The sequence below is a fragment of the Engystomops pustulosus genome, chromosome 6 (assembly GCF_040894005.1).
Source record: "Engystomops pustulosus chromosome 6, aEngPut4.maternal, whole genome shotgun sequence".
Classification (NCBI taxonomy): Eukaryota; Metazoa; Chordata; class Amphibia; order Anura; family Leptodactylidae; genus Engystomops; species Engystomops pustulosus.
The window spans coordinates 111,798,260-111,820,916 of record NC_092416.1 but is presented as its reverse complement, the minus strand read 5'-3'; the positions used below and the strand labels follow the sequence as shown (position 1 = coordinate 111,820,916).

General features: G+C 44.9%; 1 protein-coding gene across 5 annotated transcripts in view; it reads right to left on the bottom strand.

Moving 5' to 3' along the window:
* UBE2V1 (ubiquitin conjugating enzyme E2 V1) overlaps positions 1–22,657 on the bottom strand; it is an 85,461-nt gene that overhangs the window by 36,389 nt on the left and 26,415 nt on the right. The window contains exon 1 of one of the 5 annotated variants that reach the window (XM_072110612.1): positions 12,824–13,023. The exons of 1 other annotated variant lie outside the window; for it this stretch is intronic. In XM_072110612.1, coding sequence (XP_071966713.1) covers positions 12,824–12,920 — 97 coding nt within the window. In that variant the 5' untranslated portion in view covers positions 12,921–13,023. 3 more of the 5 variants (XM_072110609.1, XM_072110610.1, XM_072110611.1) reach the window with 3 other exon arrangements.

Genomic DNA, 22,657 nt, shown 5'->3' with positions numbered 1-22,657 from the left:
GATAATAGAAGGTTGTATGAACAATGTCGTCTTCACCGCCACATGTGTTGCGCAATGGCGTTCAAGGCGCCTGTTTTGGCGTGGATCTTGCGTCAGATGACAGAGTTTCTGCAGCTTTATAACTTCTTTGTCCTGAGGTCGTGGTGAGTGTTTTGTTACAAGCAGCGGGATGCGTCCATCCCTAGGAGTTTATGGCAAGAGATATTTCGTTTGCAAGTCTCTTTAAAGTCGTTTACGGGTGCTCTCTCAGTGAGTGGCTATCGGTTGGGTCACGATCCTGTGTTTTATGGCTGTTATGGCTAGACGCGTTTCAGAGCAAGCAGCTCTTTCCTCAGTAGCCTTTGTAAACCTCCTTGTTATTTTTTCTCCTGTTTTATAGCTGTGTTCAGGATATTTGGAAAACCTGGCCTGGATATCATGAGCTAGAAAAAGAGATTTTGCGGAAAACTGTGGACTGGATTTTTAGAGTTGAGATTGTTATCTCAATTATATTGTATCATAAATATATATATCTTTTTGGGGCAAAGTAGTTTGTTTTTGTGGAGTAATATGTAAAATAAAAGAACACTTGATTTACTGAAAGAAACAGATATCTATACTATATCATAAGTAAAATTCATACAGTGTCATAATTATAGGTACACTCGGTTGGCTGGAAATAACAGGTATATACAGTATACTTTAAGATAAATTCATGCAGTGTGATTTATGAAGCATCTATAATATAAGGATAGACAGATAAGTATATATAAAATTAGGATAAACAGGCAAGTATATTTAAAATTGATACAGTATAAACGTTCAACAAGGGCATGTATAGTTTTGAGACACAGGATTTGTCTAAACATTTAAAAGTCAGATTTGTGTATACATAAGTAATCTTAAATAGAAGAAGCCAATCAATTAATAGACTATTTCCAAGAAAAAAATTATACCACCACGACATTATCATCAGCTTTACAGAAAGCCAGACAATTAGAGAGGGAAGACTTGTTGAAAGAAAAAGTTATACTCCCACAAGCCCCAACTATATTTGACAGTAATAGTAAGCTAATCTTACCATACAACACCCAATACAAAAGACTTGAAAATATTATTACTAGAGATGAGCGAGCACTAAAATGCTCGGGTACTCGTTATTCGAGACGAACTTTTCCCGATGCTCGAGTGCTCGTTTCGAGTAACGAGCCCCATTGAAGTCAATGGGAGACTCGAGCATTTTTCAAGGGGACCAAGGCTCTGCACAGGGAAGCTTGGCCAAACACCTGGGAACCTCAGAAAAGGATGGAAACACCACGGAAATGGACAGGAAACAGCAGGGGCAGCATGCATGGATGCCTCTGAGGCTGCTTAAACGCACCATTATGCCAAAATTATGGGCAACAGCATGGCCATGACAGAGTGACCGAATGAGGCTAGATAGCATCTAAAACATCCAATAATTGACCCTGACACTATAGGGGACGGCATGCAGAGGCAGCGGAAGGCTAGAGTGGCATGGCAACATACCCTAAATGGACTCAGGCTTCAAACCAATGGGTGGCAGAGAGGAACCAAAGGAGGTGAGCAAGAAGCGCTCAAATAATATCGGTACATGATAAAAGTTTGCCAGTATGTTTTGTGGATTACACAGCAGGGTGGCGACAAAGTTAACATGGAAGCCATGAAAACAATCCAAAATTCTGCCTGACACAGCTCGTTTGATAAGGGGACCATGTATGGAGGCAGTGAACTAGTAGTAGATTAAAGGTGCTGCAGTTAAAACTATGTTAGTTGGATCTTGGCATGGAGCTGGCGCTCCGCTGCCAGGCGAGCTTTTGCCAATCCAAACCCCTGTCTCGAGGCTACTCCCCAAACAGCACTTCTAAGAACCTTTTGTATAAGATCAAGTGTAGTAGCGTTCTTATAAGTTTGGGATATGGCGGGTGAGGGGAATGTAAACATCTGCGCAAGAAGCGCTGAAATAATATCCGTAAATGAAAAAAGTTTTCCAGTATATTTTGTGGCTTACACAGCACGGTGGCGACAAAGTTAACAAGTTTGATGCGGAATGCCCTGTAATAGCTCTTGGGCGGTGTGCCTTTTATCACCTAGGCTCAGCAGTTTGAGCACCGCCTGCTGTCGCTTAGCGACGGCACTGCTGCTGTGCCTAGAGCTACCGACTGATGGCGCCATGCCCACGGATGGTAATTCGGAGGAGGAGGAGGTGGTGGAGGAGGGGTGGGAGGAGGAGGAGGCATAGTAGGCCTGAAACACCTGGACCGAGGTAGGCCCCGCAATCCTCTGCGTCGCAGTATATGACCAGCCCCAGGGTCAGACTCGGTCCCAGCCTGCACCAAGTTAAGTGTAGTAGCGTTCTTATAAGTTTGGAATATGGCGGGTGAGGGGAATGTAAACAGATGCGCAAGAAGCGCTGAAATAATATCCGTAAATGGTAAAAGTTTGCCAGTATATTTTGAGGATTACACAGCAGGGTGGCGACAAAGTTAACAACTTTCCATGAAAACAACCCAAATTTCGGCCTGACACACCTCGTTTGATAAAGGGACGATGTATGGAGGCAGCTATATGGACGACTTTTGGAGGTAGCAATGGAGACAACGTGTGGAGGCAGCTATGGAGACAATTCAATTTGGATAGTGCCTGTATGTGGCAGTCCAAAAAAGTTTTCAAACCAGAGGACCAGGTCGGTGGCCCTCCATAAAAATTAAATGCATAAAGTACTATAGCTAGAGCCAGTGGGCCCTGTAAAAAAATAGCCAGTTTCCTCTGCTTTACTGTACAAAGAGGAGGAGAAGGAGGAAAATGAGGAGGAGGAGGAGTGGATAAATTATTCAGGTTGAGCTTCCGTCACCTGGTGGAGATTGGAAATTAGGAGAAATCCAGGCTTTATTCATCTTGATAAGCGTCAGCCTGTCAGCGCTGTCAGTCGACAGGCGTGTACGCTTATCGGTGATGATGCCACCAGCTGCACTGAAAACCCGCTCGGACAAGACGCTAGCGGCAGGGCAGGCAAGAACCTCCAAGGCGTACAGCGCCAGTTCGTGCCACATGTCCAGCTTTGAAACCCAGTAGTTGTAGGGAGCTGTGTGATCATTTAGGACGATGGTATGGTCAGCTACGTACTCCCTCACCATCTTTCTGTAAAGATCAGCCCTACTCTGCCGAGACTGGGGACAGGTGACAGTGTCTTGCTGGGGTGACATAACGCTGGCAAAAGCCTTGTAAAGCGTACCCATGCCAGTGCTGGACAAGCTGCCTGCTCGCCTACTCTCCCTCGCTACTTGTCCCGCAGAACTACGCACTCTGCCGCTAGCGCTGTCAGAAGGGAAATACTGTTTCAGCTTGTGCACCAGGGCCTGCTGGTATTCATGCATTCTCACACTCCTTTCCTCTGCAGGGATGAGAGTGGAAAGATTTTGCTTGTACCGTGGGTCCAGGAGAGTGAACACCCAGTAATCGGTGCTGGAATAAATTCTTTGAACGCGAGGGTCACGGGATAGGCAGCCTAGCATGAAATCTGCCATATGCGCCAGAGTACCAACGCGTAAGAATTCACTCCCCTCACTGGCCTGACTGTCCATTTCCTCCTCCTCCAACTCCTCTTCTTCTGCCCATACACGCTGAACAGTAAAGGACTCAACAATGGTCCCCTCTTGTGTCTCGCCAACATTCTCCTCCTCTTCCTCCTCATCCTCCTCCACCTCCACCTCCTCCGATATGCGCTGAGAAACAGACCTAAGGGTGCTTTGGCTATCAACAAGGGAATCTTCTTCCCCCGTCTCTTGTGAGGAGCGCAAAGCTTCCGACTTCATGCTGACCAGAGAGTTTTTCAACAGGCCAAGCAGCGGGATGGTGAGGCCGATGATGGCGGCATCGCCACTGACCATCTGTGTTGACTCCTCAAAGTTACTCAGCACCTGACAGATATCAGACATCCACGTCCACTCCTCATTGTAGACTTGAGGAAGCTGACTGACCTGACTACCAGTTCTGGTGGAAGTTGACATCTGGCAGTCTACAATCGCTCGGCGCTGCTGGTAAACTCTGGATAACATGGTCAGTGTTGAATTCCACCTCGTGGGCACGTCGCACAACAGTCGGTGAGCGGGCAGTTGGAGGCGGCGCTGCGCTGCCCTGAGAGTGGCAGCATCTGTGCTGGACTTCCTGAAATGCGCACAGATGCGGCGCACCTTCGTGAGCAAATCAGACAGATTGGGGTATGTCTTGAGGAAACGCTGAACTATCAGATTTAACACATGGGCCAGGCATGGCACATGTGTCAGTCTGCCGAGTTGCAGAGCCGCCACCAGGTTACGGCCGTTGTCACACACAACCATGCCTGGCTTCAGGTTCAGCGGTGCCAGCCACAGATCAGTCTGCGCCGTGATGCCCTGTAATAGTTCTTGGGCGGTGTGCCTTTTATCGCCTAGGCTCAGCAGTTTCAGCACCGCCTGCTGTCGCTTAGCGACGGCACTGCTGCTGTGCCTAGAGCTACCGACTGATGGCGCCATGCCCACGGATGGTCGTTCGGAGGAGGAGGTGGAGGAGGGGTGGGAGGAGGAGGAGGCATAGTAGGCCTGAAACACCTGGACCGAGGTAGGCCCCGCAATCCTCGGCGTCGGCAGTATATGACCAGCCGCAGGGTCAGACTCGGTCCCAGCCTCCACCAAGTTAACCCAATGTGCCGTCAGCGATATATAGTGGCCCTGCCCGGCAGCACTCGTCCACGTGTCCGTGGTCAGGTGGACCTTGTCAGAAACGGCGTTGGTCAGGGCACGGATTATGTTGTCTGACACGTGCTGGTGCAGGGCTGGGACGGCACATCGGGAAAAGTAGTGGCGGCTGGGGACCGAATACCGAGGGGCGGCCGCCACCGTGAGGCTGCGAAAGGCCTCGGTCTCTACTAGCCTATAGGGCAGCATCTCCAGGCTTAGCAATCTGGAGATGTGCACATTAAGGGCTTGGGCGTGCGGGTGGGTTGCACTATATTTGCGTTTCCGCTCCAGCGTCTGGGGTATGGAGAGCTGAACGCTGGTGGATGCTGTGGAGGATCGTGGAGGCGACGATGGGGTTTTTGTGGCCGGGTCCTGGGCAGGGGGCTGACTATCAGCTGACACAGGGGAAGGAGCAGTGGTGTGCACGGCCGGAGGTGAACGCGCTTGTTGCCACTGAGTGGGGTGTTTAGCATTCATATGCCTGCGCATACTGGTGGTAGTTAAGCTAGTAGTGGTGGAACCCCTGCTGATCCTGGTTTGGCAAATGTGGCACACCACAGTCCGTCGGTCATCCGGTGTTTCCTTAAAGAACCTCCAGACTTCTGAAAATCTAGCCCTCGCCGCAGGAGCCCTCGCCACGGGAGCTTCACTAGTTGACACATTTGGCGCTGATGCACCAGCTCTGGCCCTGCCTCTCCGTCTGGCCCCACCACTGCCTCTTCCAACCTGTTCTGGTCGAGGACTCTCCTCCGTCTCAGAAGCACTGTGTTCACCCGGCCTCTCAACCCAGCTTGGGTCTGTCACCTCATCATCCTCCGATCCCTCAGTCTGCTCCCCCCTCGGACTTCCTGCCCTGACAACAACTTCCCCACTGTCTGACAACCGTGTCTCCTCATCGTCGGACACCTCTTTACACACTTCTTCCACTACGTCAACAAGGTCATCATCACCCACAGACTGCGACTGGTGGAAAACCTGGGCATCGTAAAATTGCTCATCAGCAACCGGACAAGTGGTTTGTGACTGTGGGAAGGGTCCAGAAAACAGTTCCTCAGAGTATGCCGGTTCAAATGGCAAATTTTGCTGGGAGGGGGCAGACTGGGGGGGAGGAGGCTGAGGTGCAGGAGCTGGAGGAGTGCCGATTTCGGTGACATGGGTGGACTGCGTGGAAGACTGACTGGTGGACAAATTGCTCGAAGCATTGTCGGCAATCCACGACATCACCTGTTCGCACTGTTCTGGCCTCAACAGTGCTCTACCACGAGTCCCAGTAACTTCAGACATGAACCTAGGGAGTGTAGCTCTGCGGCGTTCCCCTGCTCCCTCATCAGCAGGTGGTGTCTCACCCCGCCCAGGACCACGGCCTCTGACCCCTGCAGTAGTTGGACGCCCACGTCCCCGCCCTCGTCCTCTACCCCTAGCCCTCGGGTTAAACATTTTGAAAATGAGAGTTATAACTTTAATTTTTTTTTTACCTTTTTTTTGTGTTTTTTAGTTTTTAAAACCAAACGATGCTATCCTATTGCTATGGCTATTTTCTAGCCAAGTATGAAAGCACACTGCTATGCCAGATGAGATGACGCTGAGTTATGAAAAAAATAAACGTAAAATAAAAAAGGAAATGGCAGACTGTGCCTAATTGAAATCCAACCCCGGGCCCTAATAAATTTTCCCACTTCGGTCTTTGCGATGGATATGTGCATCACTAAGCGCAAAACACAGTGGTCGCAAGTCTCACTCCAAATTGCTCACAATTTGCTAGTAGATGCACTGCAACAACTACAGCCACCAGCAGATCAACCAGAAATCAAATATATATAACGCTACTGTAGGCGTAAGTAAGCCGTTTGGATTCTCCTATGGCTATTTTCTAGCCAAGTATTAAAGCACACTACTATGCCAGATGAGATGACGCTGAGTTATGAAAAAAATAAACGTAAAATAAAAAAGGAAATGGCAGACTGTGCCTAATTGAAATCAAACCCCTAATAAATTTTCCCACTTTGGTGTTTGAGGTGGATATGTGTGTCACTAAGAGCTAAACACAACGGTAGCAAGTCCCCCTGCTAATTCCTCACAATATGGTACTAGCTGCACTACTAGTGCCAGCAAGCCCAGCCACAAGCAAATAAAAAAAAAAGGATAACGTTATTGTAGCCCTAAGAAGGGCTGTTGTAGAATCACTCCTGCCTAACAGTAAGCTAATAGAACACCCTAACGCTTTCCCTGACCAGCAGCAGCTCTCTCCCTAGCGGCATCCAGACAGAGAATGATCCGAGCAGCGCGGGCAGCGGCTAGTCTATCCCAGGGTCACCTGATCTGGCCAGCCAACCACTGCTATCGACGTGTAAGGGTACCACGTCATGCTGGGTGCAGTGCAGAGTCTCCTGGCTTGTGATTGGCTCTGTTTCTGGCCGCCAAAAAGCAAAAACGGCGGGAGCTGCCATTTTCTCGAGCGGGCGAAATACTCGTCCGAGCAACGAGCAGTTACGAGTACGCTAATGCTCGATCGAGCATCAAGCTCGGACGAGTATGTTCGCTCATCTCTAATTATTACCAAACACTGGGATGTCTTAAGAAATGACAAAACACTCCATTCACTATTACCTAACAGACCACCTATAATTTATACCAAAGCCCCTAACTTAGGCTTGCAAATAGCTCCCTCCATTAAGAAAGAGAAACCGAAAAATACATCAGACACATGGCTAAGCTTGAAAGGCTTTCACAGATGCGGAGATTGTATAGGATGCAGAAAAACCTCTTTTCCCAAAAAAACTTCCCAGGTTGTATCATCAAACAACGGACTAGTACATGACATAAACAAATTACTCACCTGCAACAGCAGTGGAGTGCTCTATTTAATAACCTGTACATGTAGAAAACAGTACATTGGAAGAACAATAAGACCCTTAAAAGTCAGAATTGCAGAACACCTAAGGAATATCAGGAAGGGTTTGGAAACACACTCCCTTTCCAAACATTTTAAAACAGCTCACAATATGGATGCTACACAATTGAAATTCTGTGCAATACAAACGATTAAGAGAGACTGGCGGGGTGGCAACTATTTTGCGAAAATGTCCAGAGCAGAATCCAAATATATCTTTGAATTTGATACAATTCTTCCCAGGGGTCTTAAAGGAAACCTACCACTTGTAGTGGCAGGTTTCCGATGGCAATACCGGGCACCAGCTCAGGGTGAGCTGGTACTGGAGCTTATTTTTGTTAGTGTTTTAAACCGCGGTATCGCGGTTTAAAACACTTTTTAAACTTTATAGCCGGCGCAGGCAGGTACGCGCTCGGCGCTTACCGTGCACGCGGCTACATAGGAAGTGAATGAGAGCCGCGTGCACGGTAAGCGTCGAGCGCGTACCTGCCTGCGCCGGCTATAACGTTTAAAAAGTGTTTTAAACCGCGATACCGCGGTTTAAAACACTAACTAAAATAAGCTCCGGCACCAGCTCACCCTGAGCTGGTGCCCGGTATTGCCATCGGAAACCTGCCACTACAAGTGGTAGGTTTCCTTTAATGCCGAATTGGAAATCTTTGGTTTTTTTATAAATAGATGGAGGGCACCACGATGCAAACCACAATAGTCAGGCTGTATACCAGCACTTGTGCTAGCCTTATGGTTCCCCCCACCTCAACCTCACATACAGAATTATTTAAGATTACTTATGTATACAAATCTGACTTTTAAATGTTTAGACAAATCCTGTGTCTCAAAACTATACATGCCCTTGTTGAACGTTTATACTGTATCAATTTTAACCCCTTAGCGCTCTGCGCCGTAGCTGTACTGCGCTGAGTCCCGCGAATAGCGCTCAGCGCAGTACAGCTACTGCGCAGAGACGATGCCGGTTCAGCGCTGTATAGCAGCCGAACCGGCATCGTTAGCCGCGGGATTTCAACGGTAATCTACCGTTGACATCCCCGGCTATCACCCGCGGTCGGAGTGGGCTCCGATCGCGGGTGTTTAACCCGTTAAATGCCGCGGTCAACGCGACCGCGGCATTTAACATGCCTTCTGGGGGTCTTTACCCCACGATCGGCCCCCCCGCACCGTTTTCGGGGGGGCCGATCGCTGTTTTGGCTCCTCTGGGGTCCGATCGGGACCCCAGAGAAGCCTGGAGGGTTTACCTTTAAGATGGCGTCTGTGACGTCATCTTAAAGGCAAAGTGTCAGCCTATGCATCTGCATAGGCTGGCACTGATAATACCCTGCAATACATTAGTATTGCAGAGTATTATCAAGAACAAGCAATCAGATGATTGCTTGTTCATATCCCATGGTGGATCATGAAAAAAAATGTAAAAAATAATGTTTTTCAATAAAAAATTACTTTATAAATCACTAAAAATGCCCATAAGCCCCAAAACATATAAAGAGACATATAACGCTCAAAAAAGTCTAAATCATAACACAAACCCCACATATATAGTATCACCGCGTCCGTAACAATCCATAGAATAAAACTAAATAACTATTGAACCCATATGATGAACGCCGTAAAAAAAAAACGTCAAAAACCCGCCAAAAATTATGATTTTTACCTATTATATCCCACTAAAAATGCAATAAAAAGTGATCAACAAAACATATGTACTCCAGAATGATATTGTTGCAAAGAACAACATGTCCCGCAAAAAACAAGCCATCAACCAGCTCTGTAGCCAAAAACGTAACAATGTTATGCCACTTGGAAGACGGCGATGCAAAAATGATAGATTTTTCCCCACATTAGGGTTTTATTTGGCAAATTTAGTAAAACATAAGAAAAAATATTCATGTCTGGTATCCCCGTAATCGTATCGACCCATAGAATAAAGATAACAGGATTATTAGGATATATGGTGAACACGGAAAAAAAAAAAAGTAAAAAATCCAGTACAGAATTGATGCTTTTCTACTCATGACCTCAAAAAAAGTTCCAAAATTTTCAACAATAGGTGATACCAACCCCAAAATGGTAACACTGGAAAAAGTATCTCGTCCCGCAAAAAAAATGCCGTCACATGGCCCAAATAACGGAAAAGCGAAAATTTTATAGCCTTCAAAAGGGGGCAACCAGAAAACTAAAATCCTGGCAGCTGCAGGGTGCTCCTTCCCTTCTGCGCCTCGCTGTGCGCCCATAACACAAGTAACGGCCCCGTGTGGGGGGTCGCTACACTCAGGAGAAATTGTAGAACAAATTTTATGGTGAGTTTTCTCTTTTTCTCTTTTGGAAATGTGTAAATTTTAGGGCTAAATGAACGTATAAACGACAAAATTTGATAAATTTGAAATTTCTAAATTTCACCGCCATTTTGATTCAATTACTATGAAGATCTCAAGGGGTTAATAATCTTTGTAAATGCTGTTTCTGATAGTTTGAGGGGTGCAGATTTGAAAATGGGTTGGTTATATAGGGGGTTTTGTTGCTAAATATGTAAAATTTGATTTCAAACAGTATTTATCCCCAAAATAGTCAATTCCGAAAATACGGAAAATCGCTATTCGATTTGTAGGCCGCGTGACGTCAAAATAAATTATCCAAACATTTCAAAAATTATGAAAATGTAAAGTAGACAAATGGGAAATGTTATTCTGCAAGTTATTTAGGTGGTAAATCTATCTGCCTGAAAACGCGGTGATTTTGAATTTCGAAAATGGCAAATTTTTCTAAAAATTCATCATTTTTTCCCTTTTTTTGTAAATAAACGCAAAACTTATCAGCCAAAATTTACCACTAAAATGAAGTACAACATGTGGGGAAAAAACAATCTCAGAATCGCTTTGATAAGTAACAGCGTTCAAAAGTTATTACCACAGGAAGAGACACTGGTCAAATTTCAAAAAAAAGTTGCGAGCCTTAACCTGCAAACAGGCTCCGTCCTTAAGGGGTTAAATATACTTGCCTGTTTATCCTAATTTTATATATACTTATCTGTCTATCCTTATATTATAGATGCTTCATAAATCACACTGCATGAATTTATCTTAAAGTATACTGTATATACCTGTTATTTCCAGCCAACCGAGTGTACCTATAATTATGACACTGTATGAATTTTACTTATGATATAGTATAGATATCTGTTTCTTTCAGTAAATCAAGTGTTCTTTTATTTTACATATTACTCCACAAAAACAAACTACTTTGCCCCAAAAAGATATATATATTTATGATACAATATAATTGAGATAACAATCTCAACTCTAAAAATCCAGTCCACAGTTTTCCGCAAAATCTCTTTTTCTAGCTCATGATATCCAGGCCAGGTTTTCCAAATATCCTGAACACAGCTATAAAACAGGAGAAAAAATAACAAGGAGGTTTACAAAGGCTACTGAGGAAAGAGCTGCTTGCTCTGAAACGCGTCTAGCCATAACAGCCATAAAACACAGGATCGTGACCCAACCGATAGCCACTCACTGAGAGAGCACCCGTAAACGACTTTAAAGAGACTTGCAAACGAAATATCTCTTGCCATAAACTCCTAGGGATGGACGCATCCCGCTGCTTGTAACAAAACACTCACCACGACCTCAGGACAAAGAAGTTATAAAGCTGCAGAAACTCTGTCATCTGACGCAAGATCCACGCCAAAACAGGCGCCTTGAACGCCATTGCGCAACACACGTGGCGGTGAAGACGACATTGTTCATACAACCTTCTATTATCCTCCGATACGGAGAAACCGGGGTCTGTGACGAGAACAAGCCAGAACCAACGAACCGTGAGTGCCTGTCCACATAACGCTAATTGCAACATATCATTGGGCCAATCCCATTTTTTTTTAGCCACATATACTGCAGATATAGGGCCCTATATCCTGCCAGTTGCAAAAGATACCTCCTGGATATCCACTTTTTTTATCATATGCATATGAACGTTTTTATATAAAAATATTTTTTCTCTTATACCTCACAATATAAGTAAAATACTTATTCTTAAACCATTTTTTTTTTTTTTTTAAACTTTATTTTAAACCAGTTTTTTGTTATAAAGACCAAACTTTTATGTACAGACGTCTGTAGGTCAGATTTTGCATTATCTTTGTATTTATTTGTATACAATTAGATTACATAAATTAAAATTTTCATATTAAGAAATCTGGCACCGGCCCTTATTAGTGCCCACCTACACACCAATTTCACAAACCAACAATGAAAACAGATACAGTCCTGGAATATAAATGCATTTTTCCAGTCTTAAGAGCTACTCACACACAAAACTTTGGTCTACAACTTTGTATAGTGAACAATTTGTTTCATAGTGCAAATAAAACTACAAAAAAAAAAAAAGTATAATTCAATACATCCGCAATCCATTTGTCTTGATCTTTGGTGTAGACAGGATGTAGAGTAACATTTGACTGTACAATTGTAGTACACATTGGATGTCACGCAGACCATACTATCCAGACAAGGGTCCCGGTAGTGAAGCATGGACATAGTGGGCATTACATCTTGCTACTATTCAATGTCAGTGCATGACAGGCATGCAGTTGGTATAGATGTTGCAGAGCTAAACTTTTCACTGAAATGTTTCTATTATGCATCTATTACAGATACTACAGACATAGCTTACAATTCGATGACATGACACCTTCAGCTCTGCTACACCTAACCCTGGATGCAGCAGTTCCAGCTGCTGAAGAAGCTCTCAGGCTCCATTGTCGGTCCTGTGTGTTCCTGCATGATGCACTAGTGGCTCTGTACACATACGAGTAGCATACGGGGTCACGGAGACCAACCATCTTACAAGAACGAGACACAAGTTCCTCCCGACACCTGGAGAGCCCATAGGCCGTCCATACCCTCACCGAGGCTGTAGCAGGAAGTCTAGCTGCACACATGGCTGGATGTAGCCGCCCCATTACTGTTTACTATAGTTAGCCAGACAGCGGCCTGGGCCCGGTTGGGGTGTGAGCGCCCCTGACAGAGGACAATCATGCGCTGTAAAAAGGGCAGGCCTCGAGCCTTAACGTGCCCCGTCGGGCAGCGCCCCACCGAGCTGAAGCCGTTCCCATCCACCTCTAATGGCTGCCGTTCCCCCACGGCCCCTTGCACTACCCGCAGGCCGCATCATCCCTTCTTCCTTCCTTCACCCGACTCACTTGAGCCCGTGGTGGCCGCCATCTTGCTTAAGCTGTGCCCAGGAGCCGGCCTCTTGGTGACGTAATGGAAGGCGGGCTCATCAGAGCCGACTGTCATAGGGGAGAGAAGGGAGTGGTTGGCGCCATGACAAACAACGGTCCGAGCCACTATAGAGAAAAACCATTATGATAGAGCGTCGCCCTGCAGACACATGCGGTGTGGGCAAAGGAGCTCCCTTTGGTGGCGTGCAGTGCGCTATTGCGCCTATACGTCATTGGAAGGGCGTGCTTGGGCTGCTAGTTCTGTAGAGAGAAATTACGTGAAGTCATTAGCTGCAGTTTAGCAGCTACGCGCAGAGGCGGATGGAGTGTCCCATGGGCCCTGGGCTGTTCACACGACTAGGGCCCCATCAGTGTAAAGAAAAAAAAATGTGTTATGAAGTACTACTCTATGGGGCACATGTATCATAAGTCTGGCTTTTTATGTCTTTTTTAGCTTATCATTTTTTCTTTATTGATACATGTGGCGTTTGGTTTGTAGTAAATTTGCTACTTTTTACAACAAAAAGTCACCAGCTGATTTCTATGCCTAGTCAGGGGCAGCTGCACATTTGAGCAAAAATTTGCAACTTTCACATCTGGATGGAAACACTGCAGGAAACTAGACAATGGCGAATTTTGAAAGACCGTTTTAGGTGCATAAAAAGTTGCAAAAGAGCATAGGAACCATGGAAAGTCTCAAAAATTAAAGAAAAGGGTAAGCCATTAAGTTTGATACATATTCCCCATATATCCTTATTATACTGTTTATAAAACTAATGATGAACTTCAGTCGTGCTCTTGAATTGTAACCCATCTATTTAAGAAAGCCGATCACATTCCCTAACTGCATTAAACTGTCCAACCGACTCTTGTTCAGACCAGATCTCCCAGACAGTGTAGATGTGTATTGCTGCCCCTGGTTAGCCCAGCCTCTGTGCCTTTTGCAGCTGAACTCCCCCAGTAAATACTTGCGTATAAGCTGAAGCTCCTAATATTACCACACAAAAAACTGGGAAAAGTTATTGATTTGGGCTTCTCTAGTAAAATTTCCTCCAGCAACCGGACCTCATTAATGAAATGTCCTTCAGCACAGCCCCCTTTTACAGAAATGTCTGCAGCAGAGCCCCCCCCAATCAATACATTATTAATGTAATGTCTTCAATCGGATCCTCTTGAAAAAATGTATACTTGCCTTCGGCTTCTTCTCCCTGGCCCCGTGGCTCAGACTTCTCCTTCCGGCGCGGGCGCATCAGTATGACATGGTCGCGTGAAGTCATAGTGTAAGGCCTGAGCAGCACATAGACTATGACGTCACGCGGTTGTAACATAGTCATATAGTCATGTGCCCAGGGCCAGAAGAGGAGAAGATGGAGCTGCGGGGGCCTGGAAAAGAAGCTGGAAGACGAGTATAGCCCGGGTATGCCTATATGAAGATTTTTTTTTTTTTACCTTTATTTTAGATCCTGCAGGGTAATTTAACCCTGCAGGGTCCGATTGCTAATACTGTATACTACAGTACTACTGTATTGCAGTATATAGCTATTTTACAATGATTTTTAATAGCCTGCCCTCTGCTGGCTATTAGAAATAATTGCACCTGGCAAGCCTACAAGTCTCAATGAGACTCTAGGCTGCCATAGCAACCAATAGCCGCCCTCCGATCACGTTGCAGGGGGTGGCAATCGGCCATGCAAGATGGCGACGCGCATCTAACGGTAAGTTAGGTGCCGCGGTCGAGTTCGTCCGCGGCACTTAACAGGTTAACTGCCGCGATCGGTGCCAGCACCGACCGCGGCAGTGACGTGAGGGTGTTGGCTGTTTTATACAGCCATTACCCGGTGTGTATGGAGAGAGCTCAGCTTGTGAGCTCTCTCCATATACCCCTTGCGGCACGAGGACGATATAGTTCGTCCTCGGTCGGCAAGGTGTTAAAATAACACTAAGCATGGTAAGTCTTGGGACAGCAGGAGAATCCCTTAAAGGACATCTACATCAAGGATTGTAAACCAAGCACACTGACATAATGGTGTGTGTCCCCTCTGTCAGAATCCTCTCTTGCATATATTTAAAAGTCTGTTTTTGTAAAAACCAAGGCATAATCAGCTTAACCTGTTAACGCTCAGCGTCCGATATATCGGCCGCTGAGCTCAATGACTTAGCGCTCAGCGTCCAATATATCGGACGCTGAGCCCATGCCGGTTCAGCTCAAGATCTGAGCCGAACCGGCATCGGGAAACACGGGGTGCCGGCTGTGACTGATAGCCGGCACCCCAGTGTAACACCCGCGATCGGAGTTGACTCCGATCGCCGGTGCTTAACCCGTTAAATGCCGCGGTCAGCGCAACCGCGGCATCTAACATGTCTCTGGGGGGTCTTTCCCCCACAATCGGCCCCCCCGAACCGTTTTCTGGACCGATCTGGACCCCAGAGTTACCTGCAAGAATTGCCGGTAAGATGGCGTCTGTGACGTCATCTTACTGGCACAGTGCCAGCCTATGCAAGTGTATAGGCTGACACTGATAATACTCTGCAATACATGAGTATTGCAGAATATTATCATGAACAAGCAATCAGAGGATTTCTTGTTCATGTCCCATGGTATAAAAGTGAAAAAGTAAAAAAAAAAATGTTATTCAATAAAAAAATAAAGTCATAAATCACTAAAAATGCCCAAAACCCCCAAAACATATAAAGAGACATATAACTAAAAAAAAAGTCTAAATCATAACACAAACCCCACATATATAGTATCACCGCGTCCGTAACAACCCGTAGAATAAAAGTAAATCATTATTGAACCCGCACGATAAACGCCGTAAAAAAAACTGCTATAAACCTTCCAAAAATTATGATTTTTAGCTATTCAATCCCACAAAAAATGCTATAAAATGTGATCAAAAAACCATGTGTACTCTGACATGATACTGGTGCAAAGTACAACATGTCCCGCAAAAAATAAGCCATCAACCAGCTCCGTAGCCAAAAAAGTAACAATGTTATGCCACTTGGAAGACGGCAATACATAAATGATAGATTTTTCCCCACATTAGGGTTTTGTTTGACAAATTTAGTAAAACGTAAGAAAATATATTCAAGTCTGGTATCCCCGTAATCGTATCAACCCATAGAATAAAGATAACAGGATTATTAGTCTATGCAGTGAACACCAAAAAAAAAAAAAAGAGTAAAAAATCCAGTACAGAATTGATGCTTTTCTACTCCTGCCCTCAAAAAAAATTCCTAAATTTTCAACAATAGGTGATACCAACCCCAAAATGGTAACAATGGAAAAAGCATCTCATCGCGCAAAAAAAATGGCATCACATGGCCCAAATAACGAAAAAGCGAAAATTTCACAGCCTTCAAAAGGGGCCAATGAGGAAACTAAAATCCTGGCAGCTGCAGGGCTCTCCTTCCCTTCTGCGTCTCGCTGTGCGCCCATAAAACAAGTAATGGCCACATGTGGGGGGTCTTTGTACTCAGGAGCAATTGCAGAACAAATTGTATGGTGGGTTTTCTCTTTTTATATTTTGGAAATGTGTAAATTTTAGTGCTAAATGAACGTATAAGGGAACAATTTGACCATTCTAAATTTCACCTCCATTTTGATTCAATTACTATGAAGATCTCAAGGGGTTAACAATCTTCGTAAAAGCGGTTTCTGATAGCTTGAGGGGTGCAGATTTGAAAATGGGTTGGTTATATAGGGGGTTTTGATGCTAAATATGTAAAATTTCATTCAAAACTGTATTTATCCCCAAAATAGTCAATTCAGAAAAACCGGAAAAGCGATATTCTTTTTGTAAGCCGCGTGACATCAAAATAAATTATCCAGACATTTCAGAAATTATGAAAATGTAAAGTAGACAAATGGGAAATGTTATTCTGCAAGTTATTTAGGTGGTAAATCGATCTGCCTGAAAACGCAATGGGGGTCATTTACTAAGGGCCCGAATCGCGTTTTCCCGACGTGTTACCCGAATATTTCCGATTTGCGCCGATTGTACCTGAATTGCCCCGGGATTGTGTCGCACGCGATCGGATTGTGGCGCATCGGCGCCGGCATGCGCGCGACGGAAATCGGGGGGCGTGGCCGAACGAAAACCCGACGTATTCGGAAAAACCGCCGCATTTAAAACCCGAAAAAGTGTCGCTTGGTGACCGCTTACCTTCACCTGGTCCGAGGTGGTGCATTCCGGCGCGTGGAGATGATTTTCAGCGCAGCAGCGCCACCTGGTGGACGGCGGAGGAACTGCCTTCATGAATCCCGGCCGGACCCGAATCCAGAGCAGAGAACGCGCCGCTGGATCGCGAACGGGGCGGGTAAGTAAATTTGCCCCAATGATTTTGAATTTCGAAAATGGCAAATTTTTCAAAAAATTTATCATATTTTCTTTTTTTTTGTAAATAAATGCAAAACTTATCAGCCAAAATTTACCACTAAAATGAAGTACAACATGTGGGGAAAAAACAATCTCAGAATCGTTTTGATAAGTAACAGTATTCAAAAGTTATAACCATATAAAGCGACGCAGGTCAGAATCCAAAAAATCGGGCTGAGCCTTAAGCTACAAAATGGCTGCGTCCTTAAGGGGTTAAAGAAGAGCAGATCCTAGCAGAGGGGGCATACACCAGGATATCAGTGTGCTTGGTTTACAATCCTTCATCCTGGTAGTAGTTGTCCTTTAAGTCCTGTCTGGCGAACTCTACCCTGAGGTAACAGCCTGAGTGCTCTGAGTGAGGGCTCTTAGTACCACCTCTTGCACAAATCCATAGGTTCGCCACAACTGCCTTATTGAATTTACAACACAATGTAATTAATGGTGCCCTTTAAATAAATAATAAATATTGATTAGGGAACAATGGGAGCCAGTTTCCACCTGAGAGCTCATCTAAAGCACCATTTCCTTCAGATTACACTAAAGAGGGTGAGACAGCTCAGTCTGCAGCAATCTATAAGCTGCAAACTGCATTTGTTCTAGGGAATAGGTCTGCCACCCAACACCAGCTAATGGGTGCCAGCGGATGCCTCCTGTAATTCCATCGGAGCACTGAAAAGTGACCACTATGGCGTTCCGCAGGGGTCATGCGTGAGCACGCACATGCGATCTTACCTCTGAATTTTTTTCCAGAAGGCTTGATGGCCTAACCTTATTCCTAGAACTCTTTATGTGGACCTATTGCATCTGTCAGCGAATAAAGGATTTTTTTTTTATGAGACACTGGCTCTTACATGCTTGCCACATGTTTACTAGCTTCCAGCTTGTAAGCACTCAAGTCACATATAATAACTATAACTATAATGATCGCTTATTCAAGCCAAGAAGTAGAAAATGTAAAAAAGTTAAAAAAAAAAAAATTAAATCTTTTTATAATATAATTAAATAAATAAAATAAAAGTCCCATAATCTCCCCAGTAACACATAAAATGCAAATACAGTAAATAAAACACAAAAACATACATATTTGGTATCACCGCGTCCGTATTAATCTGTACAATAAATCTAAATCAATATTGAACCCGCTCGGTGAACTACATAAGAAAAAAAAAATCGGAAAACTTCCCGTAATATACAATTTTTCATCAAACACCATCACAAAAAATGTTCTAAAAAGTGATCAAAAAAAGTTACGTTCCCTAATATGATACGACTGAAAAGAACAACTGTTTTCGCAAAAAATAAGCCCTCAACCAGATCTGACAACAGAAAAATACGCCCCTGAAAAGTTGTCAATAGTAAAAACAATGCGATTTTCTCCAATATTGGTTTTGCCCAGGAAAATTAAGCAAAAATAAGAAAAACTATATAAATGAGGTATCACCACAATCGTAGTGAACCAGAGAATAAAGATAAAATATTATTTTTACATAACGGTGAGCAGGGGGAAAAAAATGCTAACAATCCAAAATAAAAATTGATGATTTTGTTTGTGTCCTCCTTGAAATAGTTAATAAAATCTCAAGAATAAGCTTTAGACTCCCAAAATAAATTATCTATACATTGCATCTCATCCCATAAAAAATAAGCCCTCATATGTTTGTATTACCAAAAAAAAATAAAAATTTATAGGTCGTACAATGTGACAATACAAATCTGCTGTGAATGGCGCCTCCATTCATTCTATACTCGGCCGTGCGCCCGTACAGCCGTTTACCACCACATATGGGGTATCAGTACACTCGGGAGGAATTGGGCATCAAGCGTTGCAGTGCGTTTCATCATTCAATTTATTCTGAAAATTTCAGTTTTGGCCTAAATGAATGTATTTTCCAAAAAAATTCTATAGTTTCTAAATCGCAAGTCCATATTTTTTAACCCATGTGAAACACTTAAAGGGTTAATAGACTTAATAGAAGTTGTTTTACATACGTTGAGGGGTGAAGTTTCTATAGTGGGGTAATTTATGGGGTTTTACTATTATTTAGGCCTCTCAAAGTCACTTGAAAGCTGAGTTGTACCTCAAAATGTGAGTTTTGGCAATTTTCATGAAAATAAGAAAAATCGCACCTAAAGTTCTGCGCCTCATAACATCCTAGAAAAATGACCGGAAGCATAAATTATCATCCCAACATAAAGCAGATATTCTGTAAATGTTAATTATCAAACTTTTTGGGTAGTTTTACTTCCTGTCTGGAAACCAGAACATTTCAAACTTGGAAAATGAAGAATTTTTACAAACTTTTGCCAAATTTTCACTTTTTTTTAGAACGAAACGCAAAACTTATCACTTAAATTTTATAACTAACATGAAGCACAATGTGTCACGAGAAAACATTCTCAAAATCACCGGGATATGTTAAAGCGTTCCGAAGTTATAACCAATTATCGTGAGACTTGTCAGATTTGAAAAATCGAGTCTGGTCATTGAGCTGAAAACTAGTGTCGGTGATAAGGGGTTAAATGCAACAGGAAAAGCTGTTTATGCTGCAGTTTCATTAAACATAATCAAAACTCCTTCCACTCCTACCAGACAAAAGAATCATTTAGTATCAAAACAAATATGTCCTGCCAATCATGGTTTGTCATCTACCTCATAGATTGCCAATGTGGACTACAATATGTAGGACGCACTACGCAACCACTTCACTGTAGATATGAATCAACACAGGTTCAATATAAGTCATGATAATAAGAATCATAGCCTTTCCAGACATATGGTATTAAAACATAAAGATGACTTCAAATATAACATTATACCAATAGACCATGTGAACGAGGGGATTCCGAATAGATTTGAGATCTTGAAAAGGAAAGAGATCTTCTGGATGTACAAACTTAAAACACTTAAACCGCAAGGTCTGAATGAAGCCACAGAGACGATACTAATATGAGGATATATTCACCACTACCCCTTTAAATATATCCCACTATTAAGACCTAAACCGATGTAGAATCTATTAGCCATTCACTTACCTGTGTCTTTATACTCTTACATCGGTATCAGTTCATACCAGAATGCTTATCCATCTCCTCAAGTCACGTAATTCCCCCACCTAATTAGCATCTGTAGTCAGACATCGCATCCATTTAATGCCTTTTTGTCCCCTGCTGCCATCCGTAGTTGTAGTTGTGTCCGGCAATATCGGCCATCTTTATTGTTCCTCTCTAATCCTTCGCCAGTCTCTACGGACTAGGATTTCTCCATATCCTGCTCCCTACCGTCCAGTAATTTATTCTGCCATCGCATCATAAATTGATTACATTCAGGACGCAATATAAAGATACCATTGTAAATAGGTCATATATATAAGTTGTGTATTTTATTATTTATTTATTGTATTTGTGTAAATATTTGGAAATTTTATCGACTATCACTGCGATCCATTAATTGGTCTGCCCGGTCTCCATAACCGATGACCATACCGCGCCAAAACCACCTCTTTAAAAAGCCGCATGTATGTCAACAGATTTATGCAACTGATGAAGGATCCGTTCTGGGTCCGAAACGCGTCTTGCTTTTATTGTTTTATATACTAAATAAATTTTTTCACGTAACGCGCCGGGTCCATCTGTTGTACCCACGGGATAGTGTCATCTTCACTTTTCAAGAAACTCCAGGAGAAGTGCATCTGTCTACCAGAGAACACAAATGCACTTCAAGGGAAGGGTCAGAGCAGGCTATACCTGCTGAGGAGGCTGAAGGATTTCGGAGTGCAAGGAGCACTTCTAAAGACATTCTTCAACTCTGTAGTGGCATCAGCCATCTTCTTTTGTGTAGTTTGTTGGGGAAGCAGCATCTCAGCTAGGGAGAGGAGCAGACTGGACAAACTGATTAGGAAAGCCAGCTCTGTCCTATGGGTTTTTCTTGACACAGTGCAGGTGGTAGCTAAAAGGAGGTCACTGTGTAAGTTAAAATCTATTCTGGAGAATAGCTCCCATCCCTTGCATGAGACTGTGGTGACATTGGGGAGCACCTTCAGCATAACTCCCAACTTTTGGACAAGAGAAAGAGGGACAAAAGCCCCTCCCCCTTTTTCTAAACCACGCCCATTGTCCCACCCACAAGCATAGTATAATATCAACCTTGACGGTCCCCACATAGTAAAGTGCCCCTTACTTTGGCCACCCCCCACCCCCATGGACCTGTATAATATCCCATAAAGCAAATCTGCAACATATAAAACCCATCTTTAATTTTATCCTCCCTTTACATTTCGTTTTCCACTTTTATTTATCTCCCCAAACTTACACATAATATTATCTGTACCCCTACCCCCACCCCTCCTCACATGGTGTGGTCCCTGTTCTCTATCCTCCTCATAATGTAGCCTCCAGTCCTCCAGCCTCCTCATAATGTAGCCTCCAGTCCTCCAGCCTCCTCATAATGTAGCCTCCAGTCCTCCAGCCTCCACATAATGTAGCCTCCAGTCCTCCAGCCTCCTCATGTAGCCTCCAGTCCTCCAGCCTCCTCCTGTAGCCTCCAGTCCTCCAGCCTCCTCCTGTAGCCTCCAGTCCTCCAGCCTCCTCCTTCAGCATCCTCCACCTGTCCTCCAGTCCCACAGTCCCCTCCAGAATCCTCCTGTCCTCCAACCTCCCCCTCAATCATCCTCCTGTCCTTCAGTCTCCTCCTCCTGTCCCCCAGCCTCCTCCTGTAGCCCCCTGTCCTCCAGCCTCCTTCTGTAGCCTCCTCCTCCTGTCCTCCAGCCTTCATCTGTCCCCCAGCAGTCTCCACCTGTCCCCCAGCCTCCTCCTCCTGTCCCCCAGCCGCCTCCTCCTGTCCCCCAGCCGCCTCCTCCTGTGCTCCTGTAGCCTCCTCCTCCTGAAGCCTCCTCCTCCTGCAGCCTCCTCCCGCCTCCACCTGTCCCCCAGCAGCCTCCACCTGTCCCCCAGCCTCCTCCTCCTGCCCTCCAGCCTACTCAAGCATCCTCCTGTCCTCAGCCTCCACCTGTCCTCCAGCATCCTCCTCCTGTCCCCAGCCTCCTCCTCCTGTCCTCCAGCAGCCTCCTCCTCCTGTCCCCCAGCAGCCTCCTCCTCCTGTCCCCCAGCAGCCTCCTCCTCCTGTCCCCCAGCAGCCTCCTCCTCCTGTCCCCCTGCAGCCTCCTCCTCCTGTCCCCCTGCAGCCTCCTCCTCCTGTCCCCCTGCAGCCTCCTCCCGCCTCCACCTGTCCCCCAGCAGCCTCCTCCTGCCCTCCAGCCTTCTTCTGTCCCCCAGCCCACTCAAGCATCCTCCTGTCCTCAGCCTCCACCTGTCCTCCAGCCTCCTCCTCCTGTCCTCCAGCCGCCTCCTCCTGTCCTCCTCCAGCCGCCTCCTCCTGCAGCCTCCTCCCGCCTCCACCTGTCCCCCAGCAGCCTCCACCTGTCCCCCAGCAGCC